The 13,907-nt window shown below is 41.6% G+C and overlaps 1 protein-coding gene across 1 annotated transcript in view; it reads right to left on the bottom strand.

Moving 5' to 3' along the window:
• LOC126157993 (uncharacterized) overlaps positions 1-13,907 on the bottom strand; it is a 61,991-nt gene that overhangs the window by 33,874 nt on the left and 14,210 nt on the right. The window contains exon 2 of the mRNA XM_049916412.1: positions 8,054-8,245. Within this exon, the coding sequence (XP_049772369.1) occupies positions 8,054-8,245 (192 nt within the window). The remainder of the gene's footprint in view (positions 1-8,053; positions 8,246-13,907) is intronic.

Raw genomic sequence — 13,907 nt, 5'->3', positions numbered from 1 at the left:
AGATCATGTTCGGAACAAATACTAAACCTCAAAAACATTATGGCATACCAAAAATCAAGGGCAAAGACATATGTAATCTCCTTCATTGATTTTAAAAAAAGCATATGATTCGATTGATATAGAATCTCTATTATCAGTCCCGGAAGAAATGGGTTTGGATAAGAAAACAACTAATATTATAAAAGCGACCCCTACAAATACATTTTCGAAAGTTACATTTATGGGAGAATTATTGGAACCCTTTGAAATAAAAACGGGAGTGCGATAGGGAAATGGGCTCTCACCGTTGCTGTTCAATTGTGCGCTTGAGAAAGTAGTCAGAGAATGTAACACAAATATTAAGAGTGGTATAAGACTGGGTTGCAAAAAGAAGAACCTTAAAGAAAATTGCATTGCTTTTGCAGATGATATGGCCTTGTTTGCTGAAACAATGGAAGAATCACGGGAGCAAATCCTTGAACTAAAGAAACAAGCAGCTAAAATAGGTCTTCACATCTCCTTAGAAAACTAAGATATTGACATACATCAAGCACTCATGTAAATACCTCAAAGTTCAAGAACAGAAGATTGAAATAGTAAAAGAATTCAAATATCTCGGAGAATGGATTAGTTGGAATGCTGGGGAAAGCAAAGCAATGGAATCCAGAAAAAATAAACTTGAAATGGCCTTCAAACTAACAAAAAATTCATACAACAAAAAATCCCTTTCCTGGTGGTCCAAAATTACACATTACAAGACAGTGATTAAGCCAGAAGCACTACATGCAGCAGAAACACTTAACGTGAATTTCAAAGGCCAAATGGAGAAACTTGAGCTATAGGAAAGAAAAATTTTAAGAAAATCATAGGGCCAAAATTTCAAGACAATAAGATTATATACATCAAAAATGAAACTCTCTACAAGAAAATTGAAAAACTTTCAGATTCCATGCGAAAAAGGAGAATAAATTTTTATGGTCATCTTCTCAGAATGAATTCCAACAGATTAACTAAACAAATCTTTGACTTCTTCCGTAGCCACAAAACGAAACCCAACTGGTTTAAAGAAACTGAGAAAGACCTAGTAGAATTAATGTTTCAGAAAATTCACTTATTGATCGAACAGCTAAATTAATTACTAAAGATGAAAACATAAGGTTCCAAGAAAAATCTACACAAAAGTCCAAACCCTTCATCTCGGAAGAAGGGAGTAGAAGAAGATCAGAAAGAATGAAGAAATACTGGGCCCTAAAAAAAGAACACCGCACAAAGAAATGATTGATCCAGCGTACCCCAAAGAGGGTGAAACGAAAGAACAAGAAAGATGGGATTTACCTTTCTACATCTGAAAGATGACGTCTATTTACATTTCGCGCCAATCGTGTAAGAGCTGCACGAGAGCTCCTCTATGAGAATGGAAATACACGAAGCAAACGTCGTGAGCGTTAATTACTTTTTAAATTGGACGTGTTGTTAGTGAAGAATGCCTTTAAGGTGACAAAGACACCATTTACAGCACCTCACTGAGTTTGAACGAGGTAGTGTGATAGAGCTACGAGTAGCTGGGTGTTCCTTCTGCTGTATTGCAGAAATACTGGGCAGGAATGTAGCCGCTGTACATGATTGCCGGCAGCGGCAGTCACGAGAATTTGCGCTCGCAAGAAGACGGGGCTCCGAACGCCCACGTGGTACTACCGAGAGGGAACACCATTGTGTTCGGCATATGCCTGTTGCGCATCGTACTGCGTCTGCAGCAGGAATTCGAGCAGCAGTTTGCATCACAGTGACAATAAACTGTTACAAATCGGTTACATCTACGCCAGCTCCGAGCCCGACGTCCTTCAGTGTGCATTCTACTGACTCCAAAACATCACAGTCCACGACTTCAGTGGTGTCAAGTGAGAGCTCATTACGGGGGGAGGGGGGAGGTCTGTTGTCTTTTCTGATTAAGGGGCTCCGGAACGCCCTATACTTGCAATGTTAAAATAACGCTTATAAATTACATCTTTCCTCACAAAGTATTTGAGGTAGGAAGTTGAACTTTTTACAGATTATTTATTGGAATATGGGCTACAACTTAACAAAGGGATTTTACAAAATTTTAGTTCAGTTATTAAAGATGATTTTTTTCAATTGTAATGAAAATTCACAACATTTTTTTGCAATTTTTTATTTATATATTCAAAAATATACAGTTTTTTGGAAAAAGGCTGTGTTAAATTATGCAGAAGGTACTGTGTAACATTTACTGAAAGTTTGAAACAAATATGTTTGGAAGATCCTTAGAAAACATGTAATTAGTATGAGAAAATAAAAGTTTTGTGAATCGAGCGACAAAGATTGGATTAACTTTTTAGTGCATTCCAGGTCCATAGGATGGATTATCTTCATCCTCTGCAAACTCCTCCTCCAGCTTCCTCTTGTTCCTCCTCCTGTTTACTCTTGCTTGTATTTCTAGACTCTTTACAGCCCTGTCTGCAGCCCGAAGGCGTTCCTTGTCTAAAGCAAGCATCGCTCGTACCATGTTAGAACCTATCTTCATTCCCATATTTCTAAATACCTTGCACCTTACAATGTTGCCATCATTGAAAGTCGCAACAGCATCATACACACCGAAGTGAAGTGTTTCTATTCCAACAAATACAGTCTTGGGGATTCTCGACCATATAACACTATTTACACTTTCATTGGCGTTTTGAGTTTTTCCGTGAATACACTTTTTCAACAGTTCAGGTGCTGCTAAGTCTCTGAAAATAGGTTTTATCACCTCCATTATTGCATGAGGCAGACTATGCTTATGAGTGTACACTTCACCAGTTAGCAATCCTTTGTTATATTTACACCAACTGTCTTCTTCTTTGGGACACAAGCTATGTTGGGGATTTTCATCGGTTGAAGAAGTATGAAAAAAAAAGAGCCCAAACAGCCTTCTTCATTTCGTCGACACTTTGTGTATTTTGCCTAATAGCCTTTCCATAATAGTTCTGTATTATGTCAATTACACTGTCAGTTAACCTTCCCTTCCCATCCAACCCTTTACCATCACCGAGTTTTTGTTTTTTGTACGAAGCTTTCAGTCGCCGAAGTCTTGTTCCAATTCGCTTCTGTACGTGTCCAATACACTCAAATTTCTGCACTACAGCATCTCACATCACTAAAATGTACCTGATGAACACGGACGTTAATAACAACACCATTTGACAGCAGTTTAACAGCGCCACAGTGGGTCACGCCCATGTAGAACACATTTCAAAAAAAAATTTAAAAATAGTTGTAGTCTTCGGAATTGAATAAATTATATATCTATTAAAAGGTAATAGTCTGCAGATTCAGAAAACGCAAAAAAGTAAAAATTGAACTTTTCATGATTTTTGAGCCTTTCCGGAGCCCCTTAAAGCTGGTGTTCTGCCTCCTTGCCAATGATGGCTGTGTGTTGGTTAGGAGGAGGCCACTTGAGGGCCTGCAACCAAACGGCCTGTGTGCGACTGGACTTACACCTGGAGTTATGGTCTGGGGTGTGATTCCATATGACACCAGGACCACTCATTATGGCTGCAAAATTGTGCTTCAATATCGTGATTTGGCCTGCTGCACTATAATTCACGAATATCATTATAGAGGGTTTTTCCAACAGGATAACGTTCGCCCACATACAGCTGTTTCAACCCAACATGTTCTACTGAGTGTCGACACATTGCTTTGAACTGTTCGATCACCAGGTCTGCCTCCATCGAGCACATGTGAGATTCATCGCACGACAACTCCAGCGTCATCCAAGACAACATTAACCGTCCCTGTTTTGCTCGATCAAATGCAGCCGGCATAGAACTCCAGCCCACTAACTGACATCCTGCACCTGTTCAACACAACGCATGCACGTTCGGACGCTTGCACTCAACGTTCTGGTCGTTACACCGGTTATTAATGTAACAGTACTTCACATTTGCAATGGCTTATTTCACTCTTACATTAACCTATGATCTTGTAATGTTACTCACTTAAATTTGTTGCCTAGAGAAACGCATTCCCGAAATTTCTATTCTCTGCAATTATTATTTTTTGAAGTCGCGATTTTTTCCGTCAGCGTATATAACGGTGAAATACTTTAATATAATTTTGAGTACTGTCCCTCTTTTCATTAATGAAAGTCAAAATATTTCTGGTCCTGGTCGCAACATCGGTACCAGTCGGCTTCAACTCTGGGTAAAATGAGATTTTCTCCATCCCAAGTGGTACTAAGTCTCGCTCTGCATGAATCAGGAAGGACTTCGTAGGCAGCAAATGATTTGTAAAGGATTTTCCATAGTAGTATTTTCAACCACGTGTAGTGGTAGCAATTGTTTCACATCAGAAATTGTGTACCGGAGGCAGAGTGTGGTGCTACCACTGCTTTCATTGTGACAAGCCTCCACACCGGGTATTCACCCGATTATGTGTTACCTCAACGTTCTTCAGGCGTTATTGCTGGTCAATATACCTGGTCAGTCAGAATGCATGAAGCATTTATAAAACTGCTTCCAACTAGTAGCTTAAGTACTTTCGCTGATCTTAGTCTAAAATCCCATGGTAGTTACAACATGGTAAGACTGTTATGAAATTCTGGAAAATGTATATAACTATATAAAATACTAAAAAATTTATAACTAGCCTCTCGAAAAACTAAGTAATTATAAGTTGTATGATACATTTAAAACGGATTTAAAACTTACAGTGTTGTACCTTGGTATCTATTGTGGAGATATCCTTAGCTGTCACATCCGCTGGTCCGTTCCATGAGCTTTATAACCCAGTTAGAAGTTCATTTAGCAATTTCAAAAAGCAAAATGTACACCTACATGTCTGGAATAAGAAAACATGAAGTACTGGACTAGTCAGGTCTTCCATTCTCTCCTTCCGGAATAAGTAAATGAAAGTGGAAACAAAGTGGCCATCACCAGAAACCACCTTTCTGCTAAAAATCACATGTCGCTGTACAGCTTGGGGAATAATTAACAAAAACAACACTTACACACTTCAAATAATCCAAACTAAAGCCCCAAGATGAATATTAGGTGCACCACCACGGAAACAGACCACCAAGCGATGGGACAACCATGAAAATACGACTAAGAAGTGTACCAGAAACTAGACAATCAGAGATACGACAAGACATGTGAAAAAGATGGCCCTGTAACACTGAGACTCGGGAACTGGAAGTAGTACTGCTATCTTTGGAGTTATGACGTAGTAAATCGTACTCTTCAAACTTCGCTGGTTTCTGGAATTTTCGAAGATGAGGGAGCCTTTTCTCTGGCGGGAGCATTGTCTTGCTATATAACATCAACAGTGCCCAAGTGCTACTGGCTGCGCGCATGTACTGGTATATAATGTATGTAGTATGTGAGTTTAGAGTTGTTGTTTGGGCTCCGCAAGAAGCAGTCGTTGGCAGTCGTTGTTTGAAGAATTGGCTAAAGATATGATTACGAGTTGAAGGTCTTAAATCGGTTCGTAGAGTACAAGTAATTTATGATTCGGATTATTCGCGGAAAGTTGCGCGGAATTATTTATGATATTTGTGGAAGAAAATGCACCGTTGTTGCTGGTCAGGAACTTTTGTTGGTGAAGCGTGTTGATATTTCAACTGATACGAAATGATATCCGTGAACAGTGAAACCCGATAAATTTACACTCCTGGAAATGGAAAAAAGAACACATTGACACCGGTGTGTCAGACCCACCGTACTTGCTCCGGACACTGCGAGAGGGCTGTACAAGCAATGATCACACGCACGGCACAGCGGACACACCAGGAACCGCGGTGTTGGCCGTCGAATGGCGCTAGCTGCGCAGCATTTGTGCACCGCCGCCGTCAGTGTCAGCCAGTTTGCCGTGGCATACGGAGCTCCATCGCAGTCTTTAACACTGGTAGCATGCCGCGACAGCGTGGACGTGAACCGTATGTGCAGTTGACGGACTTTGAGCGAGGGCGTATAGTGGACATGCGGGAGGCCGGGTGGACGTACCGCCGAATTGCTCAACACGTGGGGCGTGAGGTCTCCACAGTACATCGATGTTGTCGACAGTGGTCGGCGGAAGGTGCACGTGCCCGTCGATCTGGGACTGGACCGCAGCGACGCACGGATGCACGCCAAGACCGTAGGATCCTACGCAGTGCCGTAGGGGACTGCACCGCCACTTCCCAGCAAATTAGGGACACTGTTGCTCCTGGGGTATCGGCGAGGACCATTCGCAACCGTCTCCATGAAGCTGGGCTACGGTCCCGCACACCGTTAGGCCGTCTTCCACTCACGCCCCAACATCGTGCAGCCCGCCTCCAATGGTGTCGCGACAGGCGTGAATGGAGGGACGAATGAAGACGTGTCGTCTTCAGCGATGAGAGTCGCTTCTGCCTTGGTGCCAATGATGGTCGTATGCGTGTTTGGCGCCGTGCAGGTGAGCGCCACAATCAGGACTGCATACGACCGAGGCACACAGGGCCAACACCCGGCATCATGGTGTGGGGAGCGATCTCCTACACTGGCCGTACACCACTGGTGGTCGTCGAGGGGACACTGAATAGTGCACGGTACATCCAAACCGTCATCGAACCCATCGTTCTACCATTCCTAGACCAGCAAGGGAACTTGCTGTTCCAACAGGACAATGCACGTCCGCATGTATCCCGTGCCACCCAACGTGCTCTAGAAGGTGTAAGTCAACTACCCTGGCCAGCAAGATCTCCGGATCTGTCCCCCATTGAGCATGTTTGGGACTGGATGAAGCGTCGTCTCACGCGGTCTGCACGTCCAGCACGAACGCTGGTCCAATTGAGGCGCCAGGTGGAAATGGCATGGCAAGCCGTTCCACAGGACTACATCCAGCATCTCTACGATCGTCTCCATGGGAGAATAGCAGCGTGCATTGCTGCGAAAGGTGGATATACACTGTACTAGTGCCGACATTGTGCATGCTCTGTTGCCTGTGTCTATGTGCCTGTGGTTCTGTCAGTGTGATCATGTGATGTATCTGACCCCAGGAATGTGTCAATGAAGTGTCCCCTTCCTGGGACAATGAATTCACGGTGTTCTTATTTCAATTTCCAGGAGTGTATATGGAAAGGTAATGCAGCAATATTTACTCCAGCATAACTGTGAAATGAGCTTAACTGTTAACAGAAGAGTGGATGAGCTTAGGCATTGTTAGAGAGTGTGTTACATGCCAAACGATAATAAAACAAACTACTATTAATTTGTACTGTCACTATTTTAAAGCTGCGTTTCAAATTTTGTAATTGATCAACTTTAATATTTGGAAAGTAGGAGAAACACTTGTTAGTATCGGGCACGTGGTCAGTTCTGTTTAGTAACGAAGCCTGTTCTGTGCATAGAGCTCTCATACTTGTGTCCGAAAGCCACAGAAACAATCAACTAATTATTTAGATTTTTCCATTATTCAGCACCACTTTCTAGAACGTAGATACTGGCAGAACTGAAGCTCTGAGGCTTGGATAGCTAAGTCGGTAAAAGCATGCCCATTAAGTAAAGAGTAATGTTGGCCAATAACGTCATAACTAGATAATAGGAAATAAGTCAAAGAACTTATAACCACGTCAACAGGATTCAATTTACAACTAACACGATTAACTGAAACCCTACAACTTACTAGGTGAACAGGCAGAAAACCCTTATATTCGTAATTATAAACAGAGAGCATTTCTTATATCACCGCTGAATGAGTGACTTGAAATGAACAGATCACTACTTATTCGACAAAGAATATTTCACACAGTATGGAAGTAACTCGTCTTCAGAATATCATATTGATGGTGGGAATGTACGATGACACTATACTTTGTACGAAGACATTCTGTATGACTTTCGGAAGATGAATTATGCCCGAAACATATCAAATAAACTTTGTTGAACAACAAGTGATCTGTTCATTCGAACGACCCATGCAGCAATGGTATTGCGAAGTGCTCTCGGTTTACATCATGAACGCAGGCCTCCCAAGCGAGTTCATGTCGCAACTCCATTTCCTTGTAATGATGTTAGCGTGTCAAATGCTGAGATACGTTTAGGCTCTAGTGGCTGACCGTGTAGGCTTCCGGAGCGACTGGCGGCGCGTCGCCGATGACCTCGGGGCAGAAGGGTGGGGGCCGCGTCAGCTGCCACGTAGCCGGTGCCATGCCCACCCCCATCCCCACCCCTACGCCCACCCCCACCATGGGTGCCAACGCCGGCGTCTGCCACTGCTCCTTGGTCACCAGGTCCAACTCGCTCAGCACCTGCAACACAAATCGCACTGTCGAAACAATCTCAGTAGGGGCCCAGCCAATGGATGGATAAGCCCAGAGTAGTCAACCTTTCCTACTTGTCACTCACTTTTACATCTCTTTTAGCAGTAAAATTATCTAGCGCTCACTAGTTCCAAAGTAATGGTGGTTTACAAACTAGGAAAGTAACTTTACTTTATAAAATTTATAAATCAGAGTTACATAAATTTAAAGAATATACTAATAATTACTGTTCAAATACCTTATGTGAAAACTGTTAGGGAAAATCCAATGAAAATGTTTTTAAAACATCTATAGCCACTACTACCTACCATGAAAGCTGGAACGGTTACTAGTGGGCGTTAGGGACCAGGTTGACTACAACTGGGTAAGCCAATGCCTAGAATATGTCGACAGATACTTCAGACGTCATCGATATGTAGAAGTGAGTCAGAAAACTGCCATACTTATGCAGAGGTAACGTGGTGTCCAGGTCAAAGCACGAAAATTCCTAGGAATGGAAAAACCCAATACGCTAACTCTCTATGGAGTTCGTCCACCTCTGTAGCTCAGTGGTCAGTGTGTCTGACTGCCAAGGATTGTTGCCTGGCGAGAGGACTGTAACAGAGTGCACTCAGCCTCGTGACGCCGTTATAGAAGCCATTTACCCGAGAAGTAATGTCAAAAAAGCCGACAACGTATGGGAGAGTGTTGTGCTGACCCCATGCCCTCCCATACCACGTGCAAATTACGCCATCGGCAGAGGATGACACGGCGGTAGGTCGGTCCTGATTGGCCCGTCAGGTCCAGAATCCGGAGCTCTGCTTGCCTGATTGCTTTCTGGAGTTCACAAATTCATCCCTGATTTCTCATTACTCTACTTAAGAATTTGATGACAGGTGATCTTGATTGTCCGGAAGACTCACCGGTCTAGCATTTGAACTATAGAGAGACTCTCGTCTATTTTTGAACGCAGATCGACATTCTACTAGCCGCTAGGGGAAAAAAGTCTTTGTAGAGAATCTGAAGAGTTTGAAACGGATACCGCAGGGACCTGTTGAACGATGCTTGTAACGAGACCTACCGATTCCTAGACTCTTCACTGTGCTCAAACACAGTTACCTGTGAAGGTCCAGCCATCCTTTTTAAGAATCCGTTTCGGCGTCTTCCTTCGAGCATTGTGAGATTTACAAGGTGTCTCCAGATCAGACAGTGGCCACTAGAGTGTAGAACGATGATCACTGGGAAGTGTTAGTAAGAGCAGCGATCATAACGAGAAATCTTTGACAGAAAACGACCTCGTAGAAGGGCTGTCTGTCTACATGAGGGTCTCTATAGTTTGAAGGCAAGGGTGACTGTGCCTTTTTCAACGTTATTTAACTTAAAACTCAGCAGTTTGTACTCGGTTTTCAGCTTTAACCTGTACTTCTAAGCTCTTATGTGCACAAAATGTCACCATGTCTGCCGCTGTCAGATAAAATATTGCCTTTTACTTCAGGTACTAAATAATGCTCATCATAATATTCAACTGTCTATATTTTTAATGTTAAGTAGTCTGTTTGTATTTGCTGCTACTAGATGGCACTCTTGGTGTACTGTTCAGCTGCCCGCAAATGCTATCGCGGAAGCCTCAGTCTGATGCTACCCATAGCTCCACATGTGAGCAGCCCATTGTGACTTGCATTCCATGTATTCTGTTTCAAAAAATTTTATGACTAAAGCTTTATCGCTTGATATTTATTTTATACGTGACATGTAAATACTGTTTCTCTCTTGTACCTTGGTCGGTACTTACACTTAAAAATTTTTTCCTATAATTTTGTACTTACGTTACAGGCCAGTTTGAGTGTTTGGCTCATAGTAGTGCCGAAACTTAGGTAAAAAAAAATTACCTTTTTTGCGACCGAGCGCTGTTATTTGCATTAATTTTGGTTTGTAAACGATCGCTGACCACGCATCCATGTTCAAAACTTTAAGTCTGCTATTTTGTTTGGAGTATGTTGTATTGAATAGCAGCGCGTGTAGTCTTAATTGTGAATCAACCAAAGTGCTGGTAAAGGTTCTTTTTCCAGTATTTGATTACGTACTGGTTACCTCTGCTTAACTGCGTGCGCAAGCAACTGAAACTATGCAATGCCGTTTTAGTTGTAATGCTAAAGCTGTAATTTAATCTTCACCCTTTCGTTAACTGTGCTGTTACTACTTTGTGCACTACTAGAGTAGTTCACACCGTTTCCTACTTAAATCATTTGATGGTTAAAGTTGCAATGAAAATGTCTTACATGCTTTTCTGCATTGCATTTACTTTAATAACTTCGGGTTTATTGAGTATTTGACAGGCTGTACATTAATATCTGATGTAACATATTGCATGCAAAAAGTTGGCTGCCTTCCCAGTGGCTGCGTCTCAAGCGTTACAGCGTGACCAATACAACTACGTGGGTCTACGACCGCTGAAGTTTGAGCAGTACTGTAACTGATGCATGTATTCTACCTTCAAGATTTTTTTAAATTTAAAACTGTAGCTCACAAATAATTTTTTAGTGTTCTAAACTACTCAAAAGATTTCAAACCCTTTCGAAGCCACCAAGCTTCTTAGTCCTCTTTCAAATAATTTAGTCTGAAGTTTTCGCACTGAACAAGCAGAACATCTGTGACGTCTTTTCTTAAAACCTTTTGTTTTCTTGTATTAAAAAGAGAAAGCTATATTTTGCAACTAAGTTTTGTCACAAAAAAAAGAATAAGTTCCAAGTTAAAAAAGTCTTTTATTGAGTGAAGTCACTGCCATTTGTCTTAAATTAAAATATATGTTCTTAAACGTTACGCTTATTGCTTTGCAAGATTTTTCTGAATTTTTTGACTTTATTATTTGGACAATTAATAAGTTGCAAAATCATTGTGTCTCTCTTTTATTACCAGTGTTGATTGTTTCGATGCGTGGTAAATAAAGTTTGTTGTTGAAAACGCTCTATGGACGTGGTCCTTTTACTCCCCGCAACCTTGAGATCTTCTGTCAACATACCAGTCCACGTTCTTGTTGAAAATCTAAAAAAAAACTGTTGCAAACTATTGTATCTGAGATAACGACGTATCACCACAACGCAGATCGACTAGCGTAATACACTCTACATGGCTGTGAGATACCCTTAGGGATGCCTCAAAGACTCACATGTGGGAGTCTGGTGTGGTCCATATGTAATCAACATAAGACGTTAGTTTCTTTCCTAGAGGCTCAGATCGAACTTTGACACTCCATACTAACCTCTTTATTGCTCACAGGTTGTTAGGGCATTCTGTAGTTTGCCATATCTTGTCCCAAGCCTTCATAGTATAATACCACAGACGCCTCCTCAGGTCAATGCTTGGAGCTCCTTGTTCTAATGTACCCGTCGTAGTTAGCCCCTTAAACAGCTCCTCAGCGAGTTAATTGCCCACTATGTCCATGTGACTAAAAGCATACAAAGGAAAGTTATGGAGGGTTCCAGCCCCGTCCAAAGAGCATCGCAGTTAGCTGGATATATTCCAATCTCTGTCTCCCCTTACAGTTTCTAACCTCTACAACTTCCTTGGTACCGTGGAAGTCATTCCCTGTTGTCTTAACACATGTCCTATCATCCTGTCCCTTCTTTCTGTCAATGTTTCCCATATGTCCCTTTCTCTGTCGATTCTACGGAGAACCTCCTCATTTCTTACTTTATCGATCCGCCTAATTCTAAGCATCCTTCCACAGAATCAAAACTTAGACGCTTCAGCTCAGTTCTTTTCGGTTTTCCCACAGTCTGTGATTCACTTTCACACAACACTTCGCTCCGACCGTATGTACTCAGAAATTTCTTCCTGAAATTAAGGCCCATGTATGATACCAGTAATTTTCTTTTGACCAAGAAAGCCCTCCTGCTGTGCTAGTCTGCTTTTTATGTCGTCTCTTCTTCCGTCACGTGTTGTTCTGCTTGCAGGGTAACAGAACCCCTTAAATTAGTCTACTTCGTGGTTCCCAATTTTTGTGTTAACTTTAGCACTAACCTCATTTCTGCTACTCCTCATTACTTTAGTCTTTCTTCGGTTTACTCTTAATCCACAGTGTGTGCTCTTCGACTCTTCATTCTGTTCAACAGGTGCCGTAATTGTTCCTCACTTTCACTGACGATAGCAATGATATCAAAAAATTTCACCACTGATACCTTTTCGATAGTTCCGCTAAAACGAAGCTTTTAAACATGGTTGTCACCGAAGAAGACGAATTAAATACTCAAGAATTCGAATGAAGAACAGCTACCATTAAGAGAAACTTAGAAGTGGTTACCCTCGGTGTAGCAAAGCAACTTAAATCATTTAATAAAGGCAAGTCTTCCAGTCCAGACTGTTTATCAGTTAGATTCATTTCAATGCGTGTTGGTTTAGTACCTCCATATTTAGCAGTCATACACAACCGCTTACTCAATGAAACATTCGTACATAAGGACTGGAAAGTTGTACGGGTCACACCAGTACGCGAGATGGAAGCAGAAGTAATCCGCTTATTTATAGACCCATATAAGTAAGTCTTTTGGTAGTAGGATTTTGGAACATACATTCCGTGTTAGAAAATTACGAAGCACCACTATCTATCGACACGTAGTCATCATGAATTCTGAAAACTTTGTTCTTGTGAAATGCAGATTGCTTTTTATTCCGATAAGTGATGAGTGCTATCGACAGGGGAATCTCGAATAATTGATTGCATATTTCTAGATTTTTCAGAAGGCTTTTGACACTGTTTTTCACAAGCGGCTTGTAAATAAATTGCGTGTCTATGGAGTGTTGTGCTACCGGATTTGTGATTCACTGTCAGAAAGGTCGCAGATCGTAATCAACGGAATGTCATAGGGTGAAACAAAAGTGATTTCTGGCGTTCCCCAAGGTAGTGTTATAGGCCCTCTGGAGTTTCCAATCCATAAAAACAATTTAGGAGACAACCCGAGCAGCCTCTTAGGTTTATTTGGATCCAATAAAATCATCAGAAGATCAAAACCAATTGAAAAATGGTCTAGAGAAAATGTGTGTGTGGCGGTTGATTCTAAACAATAAAAAATGTTTGGTCCCACGGATGAGTACTGAAAGGAAACCTTAAATTTCGTTTATGCGATAAATCACACAACTTTAAAGATATAGATTCATCTAAATGTCTAGGGATTACAATCACAAACAATTTAAACTGGAATGATCATAGATAAAATGTTGTGAGGAAGGCGGAACACTTAGAAAATGCAAAAAATCTACTGGTACTAAAAAGATTTTTACCCTTGTTTGTCGTCTTCTGGAGTACTGCTGACGGGTATGTGATCCTTACCAGACATGTTTGACGGAAGGCATCGACAAAGTTCAAAAAAGTGCTGCTAGTCTTGTGTTATCACGAAATAGGTGAGGCAGTGTCGCGGATATGATACGTGAGGAGGGGAGGTAATCATTTAAACAAAGCCTTTTTGTATTACGATTAAAATTCTTCTGGGTGTTGTACCGCGTCATTCTATAAAATACTTGAATTACAAACTGTAAAACCAACGTTTCGTTCGTATTACAACGGTCTTCCTCAGGGCAAGACTAGTTTTGGTGAAGGAAAGGTGTCCCTACTCCTATGTGCCTATGTACGTAGTTCCTTCAAAGCCGTTCCTCTTTACGGAGAGATCTTTTCACG

This window comes from Schistocerca cancellata, chromosome 2, assembly GCF_023864275.1.
Source record: "Schistocerca cancellata isolate TAMUIC-IGC-003103 chromosome 2, iqSchCanc2.1, whole genome shotgun sequence".
Taxonomy (NCBI): Eukaryota; Metazoa; Arthropoda; class Insecta; order Orthoptera; family Acrididae; genus Schistocerca; species Schistocerca cancellata.
This window is presented reverse-complemented; position numbering and strand designations above follow the sequence as displayed.